The sequence below is a fragment of the Asparagus officinalis genome, chromosome 5 (assembly GCF_001876935.1).
Source record: "Asparagus officinalis chromosome 5, Aspof.V1, whole genome shotgun sequence".
NCBI lineage: Eukaryota > Viridiplantae > Streptophyta > Magnoliopsida > Asparagales > Asparagaceae > Asparagus > Asparagus officinalis.
In genome coordinates this window covers 87,513,185-87,524,189 of record NC_033798.1, presented here as the reverse complement: position 1 = coordinate 87,524,189, position 11,005 = coordinate 87,513,185, and the positions used below count along the sequence as shown (strand labels likewise).

The following is an 11,005-nucleotide window of genomic DNA, read 5'->3' as shown; positions in this document are numbered from 1 at the left end:
CTCTCAGCCCTGAGCCCCTTCGCCTTCCTCTGTCTCCAACACCAAACCCTAACCCTAACCCTAACCAGAACCCGAATCTGGCGAGCTCGAGAGAAAAGCCAATGGCCAGGAGAACTACATAGAAATCAAAGACGGAGAGGGTTACAGAAAAAGAAGGGGTCAAAATAGGGAAGCGAATGGGAGCTCCGAAGCAAAAATGGACGTCGGAGGAAGAGGAAGCTCTTCGAGCTGGCGTCGACAAGCACGGAGCAGGGAAATGGCGGACCATTCAGAAAGACCCCGAGTTCAGCCATTGCCTCGCTACTCGCTCCAACATCGACCTCAAAGTTAGAATCTTTCTCTCTCTTTTGCTCTCTTCGGTTTCTAGGGCTTATCAGATTGTGATAAAGTTTGAGTTCTTTCCCCTTACTATTCTTGAAATTAGAATGAGGGATCGCCTCTCATTGACGTTCCTTCAATTGGTTTGCAGCCAATTGGTTCTGTAATCTCCTTCTTGATCAAGTTCGATCACTTGTTGCATCTACCGTATTTCTTTCTAATTTTCTGAAATCATGTTATCGTTGTTATTCTCAATGAGGCCTCTCCTTGAAGCGATAGGTCGTCAAGGAATTGTTCATTTATGTTGAAATCTTGCGTGGTAAACTTTCTATTTTGCTTCAATTTCTTGAAGAATGTTTCTGTTGGTGTTGTGCATTGAAACATTAGACAATTTTGCTTCTGTTAGTATTGTTGAAGGTTTAGAAATGATGAAATTGATGAATGGTTTCATCAATAGAGGTTCTTGGGCCTTGATATTCCCAATTTCTCATCTGTATTGATTGTTGCCTGCTTCACAAGATCATGTGTTGTGTGTTCTGTTTGAACTAATTGGATTTTATTTAGAGATCGTTGGCACAATAAGATTTTTGTTTGTTTTATTTAATTTTCTCATTAACATGCTAGTCCTTTGCTAGATTTGTTGCATTCATAACTTTGTAAAACTTGTATGCTGATTCTTTTAGATTTTTTCTCTCTCTTTTGTTCTTAAGAGGCAGTTGCTTATGTTGGCTGAACAGTGGCGGTAATATGACGGACCTATCTTTATTCTGCACGAGTTTCTGGTTTATCTGTGCTTATACTATTTTCTTTGACTTTCAGGACAAATGGAGAAATATGAGTGTCAGTTTCAGCGGCCAGGGCTCTAGGGAAAAGTCGAGAACACCTAAACCAAAGGCTCTTCCACCAGTTCCTGTGTCTAGCTCAGGCCCTCCTGCATTAACCTTGCCAAAAGATGATGGAGTGTCAGTTGCCTTGGATGTCACAGGGAACTCACAAGATGGAAAAATTCCAGGGTGTGTCTCACCCCTCTTTATCTATTTCATTGGATAGTGTCTAATCAAATCTCTTAAAGTAAGCATCATTTTTGCAACAAATGCATGAAATTCCTAAACTTTAGTTCAAGGGTGGCTGAGAACTGAGCTAAACAAAAAGAAATAAGGAATGATTTGATGTAACAAAAGATATAAATTCTTTTTGGTTAATTTAGCCAAAGTTAGATGGTATTATATCTTATGTGTGACACCAAGGTGCTTGACTATCAAATACACTCATACAGTAGAAAGATGCTTTATTCTTTTGGAAGAAAACTGGCAAAATTTAGACAAACCACCTTTTACTAAAAAGGGAAGAGGTGGTAGATGAATCTTTGCTTTCTCAGGCGTATTCTTCTGGCAAGCATAGATCACTGATGCAACCTTGCTCTTTGTTTACCTTTTATATAACTACAGATATAAAAACACCATAATCCTATATGACATTGTGAACAACAAGCATCTATCTGCAAGTCATTTCAAGGTAGTGTTTCTCCGTTGTGTAATCAATTACTGGTAGTAAAAGCTGACTTTGTTTTTACTAAGTAAACATAACTTTAGGAAAACTGATGGTTACTAATGAGGTAACGTTTATTTTTATTTGCTCAATGTTTTTTACAATCATTTCACGAATTGTGATAATCCTTGGAAAATTGTAAAAAGAACACACTTAGTATAAAGCTTTGCTTACTTCCAGACAATAAATTATATTGAAAGAAACATTCTTGGGAGACAGAATATTTCACGTAAATACATGAGATAAAGGTCTAGGCCAATATTCATTTGAATACAATCTTTGCAAGATGCACAAAATGGAAGATTGACATATGCACATTGTTTTTGGAAGCTACTGAGTTCACAAACCTCATTCTTATTATGATATACATAGATATGAATATGTGATCCCATTCATCTGTATGGGCTATATTGCTTGTACTTTTGTGTAAAGATAAGCTAAATATTGTTTATAAAATGAGTTAAATACGTCCAACAAAATTTTCTTTTAACTAGCATAAAACTAGGGACAAATTTTATTTGTTGGTTTCCTAAAACTGGTGACCAATTGAGTCATTCTTCAATTTAAAAATCTTTTACGGATCATGTCTACGTTCCATGTATTCAAGTACTTGCTATGATACTAGTAGAAGACAGACATGGTTGTCGCTGTTCATGCTAGTATTTGTGCCTATGTTTGATTACATCTTTTGTGTACGCTACTCTCTCATTTTTCTCTTTTGTTTTATTGTGGGATGTAATTTGCTGTATTATACCTGATTGCAATTACTTTTTTGAGTGACCATGTTCTATTAGTGATTAATGACGCAGTTATTCCGATTATGGATGCATGCCTATTTTATCTTAAGGAATTTTCTTTTTACTCTTGGCAGTACTTGTTTCTACGATAATTATGTTGATGTCGTCTGTCTTTGGCTTGTGTACCAGGTACAGTGCGTTGATAATTGAAGCTCTTACAGTATTGAAAGAACCTAATGCTTCAGAGATTGAAATTGGTGCGATTTGCAGCTATATTGAGGTAGCTCCATGTTATTATCATCTTTCTGTTGAAATACATATGCACATATACAATTGCACACAAACAAAACATCATTCTTATTGAAGTATATGCTTCCAAGCACATTGTTTGTGTGTGCAATGCTTGCTGGCTTGTGTGTGTGCGCGTGCGCATGCAAATCCATATTGAGGCATATGGCATTGCTTAGATGCGAGTTCACTGGGTCAAAATCTAGCTTTCTATATTTGTGAATCATTATATTTAAGTTAATATAGTTGACGAAAAGATGCAATTATAGAGGTGATGAGGCACTATGTTTTGGACTCATTTTCTTCTTTTTGAAATAATTTTGGTGAATCTCTTAAGTGCAAGGCATACATGATTTTGTGTTTTTCTGCATCAGTTGTTTAGTAATGAATAACTTGTGTTTCCTAGACTTGAAACTTGATCATGAGTGCAGCGGAACATTAACGCTTCGTGCCATTCAAGTGACATGGGGTTAGAATCCTGTGCACACCCAGTCATGACAATTCTACTAAAAGAATAGTAATGAGAAAAGGGAAAAGTGGAGTAGCTTGATATTTGTGGAGGAATTACTATCCTATAACTTCTGGCCTTTGTAAAACCAGATTGGTGGGCATGATCTGCTTTCTTTCTATTATGATAGTATAATTTGAGACAACTTTGTTTCTTCTTTGTGATTTTTGAGGATGTTTTTGGGACACTATACCTGTTACATATGTAGATAAAATCTTCAATCGTACGATGGCTAGTTATTTGGAATAAGCTGAACGGAATCTCAGTGAAGTTAAGGATCTGAGAATTTGTTGAAACTATGGCAGTTTATTCAAAACGTTGTCTTAAGGGAGTTCAGCTGGTCATCCCCACTCTACATTGACTTACATATTACAATTTAGAAGAACTAATAAAGGTGTTCAGTGTTCTAAATAAATCATTGACTGTCTAAGAGAAGCAAAAACCTGTTTTTTGTTACGTTGTAAAATCATAAGATTTTGTTTATATTGTTTCATCATAATTCCATTTACTGAAAATTTCTTTTAATAGTTTGTTGGAGAATAAACACGTGTTTTACTTTAGAAGCTATGGAAGCAAGCAACGTAAACTTAGTTCCTTGCACGACTGTTAGCAAGTTCATTTGGAGATGTGTTGAAAAGGATGGTTATGAACTTTTTTTCTGTATATAATGAAGATAATATACTGCACATTTTGGGATTGTATTTAAAGTTGTTGGTAGAACAACCTGAAGAAGATGGGTTTGAAGGGAGGACTCTGTTAAGTGAAGATTTATAACAGGACATCCTTGTTTACAGCCATTATCCCTATATTCAAAGTGTTTTTTATAACAATATTGTAGACATTATTAGGATTTAAAAGTCATGGGCTCATTTCTGCACTTCTACAAAATATTTATGTTATCATCATCTTGTATCAGTTATATATTCTGGAATTATATGCACTAAATATTCTACTTGGGCATCAAAAACATTGTTGGCATTAGGGGTGAGTAAACGGTCTGTTGGGTTGATTTTAGCAATTTTTAATTAAACAAAACTGAACCAAAAGAAATCTTGCACTGAACCGAAACCAAAATATTTCGGTTCGGTCGGTCAGTTCATTCAGTTTCGTTTAATGTGCTCAACCATAAAGTATGGCCAGTCAAAAGCCGCTTTAACCATGACATGAAACCGATAAAAGCTTGCACAGAATCCGAGTTGAAAGCAACCTCCAGCCTCCAAACTCTTTCAGAACTTGAAGCTTCATTAATGCCTTCTAGAGAAAGACCCTAGGGGTCCAGCTGTTCCCATTTAAGTTTTGAGTAAAATAGGATTTGGGATTTTGTTTTTTCGCTGTTTAAAGATTATTACATCTTCCACCTATCTAAGCTTTCCCACGATCTCGCCGCTGCACATTGCTAGAAGCCATCATTGTCTTCTGCTTGATTGCCTCTATCAATTCCATTGTTCTTCCCATTAATTTCGGTGGGCTCGGTATGTGGAGAGTGAAAAATTCCCAACCCGAACTCAACTGTGTATAGCACAAAACCGAACAGAACCATGAAAATTCAATCTGTTCGGTTGGTTTTAGCAGTTTCAGCCGAAGTTTGCTCAGTCCTAGTAGACATATGCAAAATGTTCCCTATTTTATGCCTAAAATCCTAAAAGGTTTTATATCGCTTTTACTTGCATTCAAATAATTTCTGTTTCTGTATGGTATGTTCACTTTATCCATATTTCTTGTTGTATCCAGCAAAGGCATGAGGTGCCAGCTAACTTCAGAAGATTGCTCACTTCTAAGCTGAGACGGCTTCATAAGCAGAATAAAATAGAAAAGGTGAGTAGTGTTTCTCATGCAACAGAACAGAAGCTTCTTGTTTGAAGCTACTAATGCTATTTAGTAATTTTTGTACATCCTTGTCTTTGCAGTTACTTGACAATCGATATTCAAATAGTAATGATTCATTTTGATAGATTGAATCATGGAGAATTCAATGTTTCTAATCTCAGATTAATTGCTGCATCTTTGTGTAGATCCATATCATCTCTGTGGCCGTACCTCTTGCTTCATAGCTATATACATGTCCTTAATGCACAAGGTTCCCAAAACATGTGAAATTTTATGAGATATAAATAAAGTGGAACTCACTGCAGAGCTCCAATATAATGATGGAAGATCTTAAGTTAAGGCCAGTATATGGATTCTGTGCTTATAGAAGAAAGTTTCAAGAAGATTAACGGGGATGGTTCCAGTTTAGGTAATAATTGAAGAGATGGAAGTTAAGTTTAACCGTGACGTCAGGTAAACTTTTCTAAATGGTATTAAATATGTAACCTGGTATACTTGTCATAGTATTTACTAATATAAATCCTTAACTAAGGTTAAGGACAAGAAAGGAGGCAAGACGAGCAGTGGAATCATCACATGGTGCTGCCGAAGCCAAAGATTCGAAATTATCTGTATACTTATAAAACAAGTTTGGCTTAAAAATCTATAATTAAAATACATGTAGAAAATTTAGGGTTCACATCTTAAATAGGGAATATATTTCTCTGAGTCTCGTACTCGGGTCACTCCTATGTGTATTTTTAGTGTTTTTCCCCTTTTCCTTTTCCTTCCAAAATGTTGCAGAGATAAAATACTAATAGTTTCTTACTCTTGTAAGGTTGCAGTACGCTCTGATGATAAACAATACCATATCCTCATTAGGTGTAGTAGCGATACAATAAATCCTGTGCTTGGAACCTAAATTTCATGGAATGTTACTTGGACATGGTAGTTCCTAGACCAACTTCATGTTAACACATCCCTGTTAACAATCTGCATCAGTACTTGCATTGTGTACAAAAGATCTGGAAAAAACCCCTACCATACTGCATTTAGAACAGTGATTTTTTCTTTTAAAAATGGAGTGAAAATGATTAAGAAGATGCTACTGAAAGATGAATTTAGCAACCTTGTAATTGATGGCATTTCATGTGTTAATATTTTGTCAGTTGTCACATCTTTACTGTTTTCTTTGCGAAAAGAGCGTAGTTAGATAGTCATTACATTTATTATTTGTAAAGTTTAGGTGCTTCAGTGATTACTCTTGACAGTTGACACCATGCTTAGCTAAACACGCAAGTGAGAATTTGTAGCAGATCAATTACAAAATCTGTGCTTTTAGCTTCTGCATCTTTTTATGCAGTTAATGTACCATACGCAATACTTGACAGATAATACTTCTTAGTGCATAATGTTAGTCTTTTCAGATGTTATTCTGATAATTTTTGGGGGGTAAAATTATACACTTCTTGAATACCCTTACCCACCTAAGAAGCATCTTGGATAATTTGCATTTAGCCTAGTTCACTGCTTCCCAATGTACTCCACTACTTTACCCTTTTTTTTTCATGTTTTCTTTGGTGGATTATGCATTGCAAACTTATAAATACTAACTACACTGCGCTGTTTTTAGGAAACCTTCTTTATGCAAGGTTCCTACTGATAACCGTCTAGAATGATTATTTCTTTTGTGGGGCTCATGTGAGTGTTTGTAATTTGTTGGGTGAACAGTTTACTTTTAGGTTGTCATTGATTTACTATATTGGCAGGCATCATCATCTACTGTATTCTACAATGAATTTTGTTATAGTGTTAGGGATTGCTGAACTGCAGGGACAGAAAGGATATAGGCTCAAAGACTCAACCTCTGCTACAAAAACTCCGACTCCAAAACAAAAGGACCCGAGCCAACGCTCAAGGGTGGTTCAGAGCTCTTCCAACTCAGCCGACAGTGTAGGGGAAGCTGCTGACACCATCGCATACAAAATCGCTGAGTCGGAGGCTAAATCATTTCTAGCGTCTGAAGCAGTCAAAGAGGCTGAAAGAATAGCTAGTATGCATGAGGAGGCTCAGTCTTTGCTGAAGCTGACAGAAGAGATATATGAGAGATGTAAGTAGACAATTAACCATTTCTCGCTCTTGTGAACATCTTTCTAATATCTTCTGGCGTTTGACACTATGTAGGTTTGCGAGGTGAAGTTGTGACCTTGGCGTAAAGTGAGTTTGGAGCATGGTGGATAGTTTCTTCAAGAAATGTGTCTCTTTATGATATATATCATTTGTAGATTAGGTAGATTTCTACCCTGTTTCCTGTTTCATCTTTATTTAGAGGATAAGTGGTCTGTATGTGTGTATGTGGGTGGAGGTTTGGGGTGGGCGGTTGTCACCCGTGTTGAGAAATCAAAAATCTCGATGTAAACGTTACTTTTATATACAAGGTCAACATGACCTTCCTTCGGTTTGCAGCTGGCATTGTGTTGTGAAGAATTCGAATCTTTTGTAGTGTATTTCTTGGTGTTATGGTGCCGGAATCAAGGCAATTATGACTATGTTGCTTCATTTCTAGCTCCGAGACTTCTCTTTGGGTTCAGCCGTCGGTCTAATGTTTTTTTTATATTTAAGAGGCTAGTGTTTTAATTTAATTTTTTTCTCCAAAAGGCTATGCCGACTCCTGAAGAGTCCTTCATCACCTCCGACCCTGACTTGCCACCACGCCTCCATCTCCAAAACGCTGGAAGTCGCCGCTGGACTTGGTAATCTTGGGATCTCTGTGAAGAATGTACACCTTTCTCTCTTCAAACAACGTTAATCTTCCCCTATCTTATCACTCCATGCTTTTTCTCGTCCCCTCAACCCTACTTCTTTACAAGAGTTTGTTGGGAGTTTTGCCCTGGTTAGTATGAATTTGTAGTTTAATTTGATTCTTTCCCTTAATTTGTGTCAATTTCGTTGTCCTACTTTTTTATTTTTCGGTCCCAAATGTTTAGGGGAGTTACTGATGGTTTTGATGTTAGTAGTTTATTGGGTTTGTTCTTGTTGGAGCTCGTTTGATTGTATGTATTTGGGTTGCTTCATATACGAATCAATTAATTGATTTCTTTTAATTTTTGTTTTATTCGAATCTTGGTTTGGGAAGAATTGTTGTTTAGCCCTTGAATTATTCGATCTGGTCTATAGTTCTAGAGGTTAAATCGTGGATAATTCGGAAGGGATATTGGAAATTTTAAATGAAATTAATATGATTCATATGAAAGATTTTTTGAGGTATAGTTATAAAACCTTTTACAGTCCTAAGTTTCCACATCCGGTGGTGGCGACGACGGCGACAATGACGGCGGTCACCCGCGGTCGCTTGCGACAATGGTTGGTGGTTGTAGCGAGCAGCGCTGGTGGTCAGTGGTTCAAGCTTGGTGGTAGGTTAGTAGCATGTGTTTCACAATGGGCCAAACTAGCATTTCGTCAAAAACTCACAATGATGTTTTTAAAACAACTTTGGAAAGAAAACATCATGTGACTGTGTTTTTATCCAAACATACCTAAGTGACTATCTAATGTTGACAGCAGGCAGTAATGTTTCTGTTGAAAATTTCAGCTTATTGACTTCTACCATTTTACTAAACAGTTCAGTTCAAAGAGAAGTGTAGGTTGGAGGCTCATCAATTTGTCATGATGCTGCAGAGAAATTTCTGGGATATTCAACATCTGATATGTAACATATTGCTGCATATTGTATATCACTCTGTAGAATGTTTCATTAGTAGAATGTTTCATTCACGAACGCAAAAATGGAAGTTTGATTGATGGCATTTTTCAGTTTACATTACTTGAGCTTTGTGAAGCACATTCATCTACTTACCTGGCGAGCAGAAGTTGAATTAGCAAATATCTGGATTTGGAGGGTAACTTTGCAAATATGGCGTGTAGGTAAAAAAGTTGAAATAACCATTTGTCAAATTGCACTTAAATGACCTGAAGTTTCAGGTTTATTTTACTTATATGACCTAACTTGTATAACATATCACTTGAATGACCCATCATACTCCCTTTAAAAGCACGAGTTCGGAAAAATCTTCTGTAGACAAAAATACCCTTATAAAGTTTGAACTATCTTATCTATAATCAAATTATAATTTTTAAATTTAATTTAATGATTTATTCTATGTGTTTGTTATGGTGGTTATATTTCTTATTTGATTAATAATATCTTCTGTTGCAAATCTCCGAAATCAATTTCTAATTTACCGTTAGACTCCAACAACATAATTGGGGATTTATTCTATGGGTTTGTTATGGTGGTTATATTTAATTATACGCAATTCAGAGGATTTGTGTTAAGTTAAGAAAGAAGTTAATTAGGGGATATCCTGTTTGTTTGTTAACAACGTTTCTAAAACAAAATTTTAGAAATTTTGTTTGTTTGTTAGGTTTTGAAAACAAAATCTTAGAAATCTTGTTTGTTTGTAGATAAAATAATAAAGTTTAAATAAGAATTTGCGGGCCTCACTCATTAGCAGTACCGTATATTAAATTTTGGAAGAAGCTACATGTATCATAATCGAGAATAAATTATGTAGCTTTGAAACATATTACTATCCTAATAACCGAGTTATTTTGATTATCAGAAGCACTATTATCTGAACTAATATTATCCCAACACTCCAATTTAAATCCTAATAAAACTCTTATTATGACTATTATCCTATCACATGCAACACCTCATGCCTATATCTAAACAAAGAAATTAGACAATTTTCATAGTAACTTCATCTCCTTCAACATGTATTTGATTTAATGGTGATATTTGTTTTACAATGCAATTACTTTTTATGGCAATTTAATTTTTTTAATATTTCTTCAACTTTCATGCAGAAGTTAGAGGGTTAAGGATTTGATTGTTGCACGTTCTCCCATCTATCAAGGTAAATCTTCATGTTTGATATTATTTTAATATAGATTTATTTGATTGTATATTTTATTTGATTAAACCGAAATAGAAAACAAATACCTTTCCTCTTCTTTATTTTTTATTTTTATTTTCTCGGTCACGTTTGGATCATAAGGAATTAAGAAAGATAACACATAGTACTATTGTTTCTTGTGATTTTTGGTGTTATTGAACTGTAACAGACTGATGGATTCAAAAATAAAATATCCTTACCAAAGAGAAACAATCAACAGTGACTACTAATAATCATTGGCGATTTGCTCTACGCAGCAATAATTAGAAGAGTGTTAGAAAATATTAAAAAAATTAATTAAAGAAATTTTGACCGCAACTCTACCAAATAAGAAAAGTACGAAGAGGATAGGATTTAACTTTTTCCTTTGATTTGTTTTGCTTGGAATAATCGGTGTTTCTTATAGAAAAAGTATATAAAAAATGTTACCATAACAACATAGCATACCTTCAATTATCTTTCCCTCTTCTCCTTAGTTTTTGAAATTTTGAAATCTCTAACAAACGCAATCAAGAAGATATTCAATATCTTACCATAATACCAGCAAATACCTAATACTTTTTCCACCTCTTATCCTCCATTCCTCATTGTACTGATCATATAGCAAGTTTCGACAATTTAAATAAATACAATTTATATAAGGAAGGAAATTTCTGATTTTATGGATATTAACAAAAATTTACAAAAAATAAATTTCTCTCCTCTCATAAGATTTTGAATTTCAAAATTAGTAGGATGATATAGAAAATCAAAAAAGTATATTTATGTAATCCACCTTTTTAAAGTCAGTGGGTTATAATATTTACAATGTATCCTGTTGGATTGCCACTAATCCACAAACT

The 11,005-nt window shown here is 35.1% G+C and overlaps 1 protein-coding gene across 1 annotated transcript; it reads left to right on the top strand.

Annotated features, from left to right (window-relative positions):
* On the top strand, positions 7 to 7,670 carry LOC109840060 (single myb histone 4-like). The gene is made up of 6 exons (XM_020408557.1): positions 7 to 326; positions 1,138 to 1,331; positions 2,793 to 2,883; positions 5,131 to 5,214; positions 7,039 to 7,315; positions 7,390 to 7,670. Exons 1-6 carry the CDS (start codon positions 177 to 179, stop codon positions 7,419 to 7,421), a joined length of 828 nt encoding a protein of 275 aa, XP_020264146.1. The 5' UTR covers positions 7 to 176; the 3' UTR covers positions 7,422 to 7,670.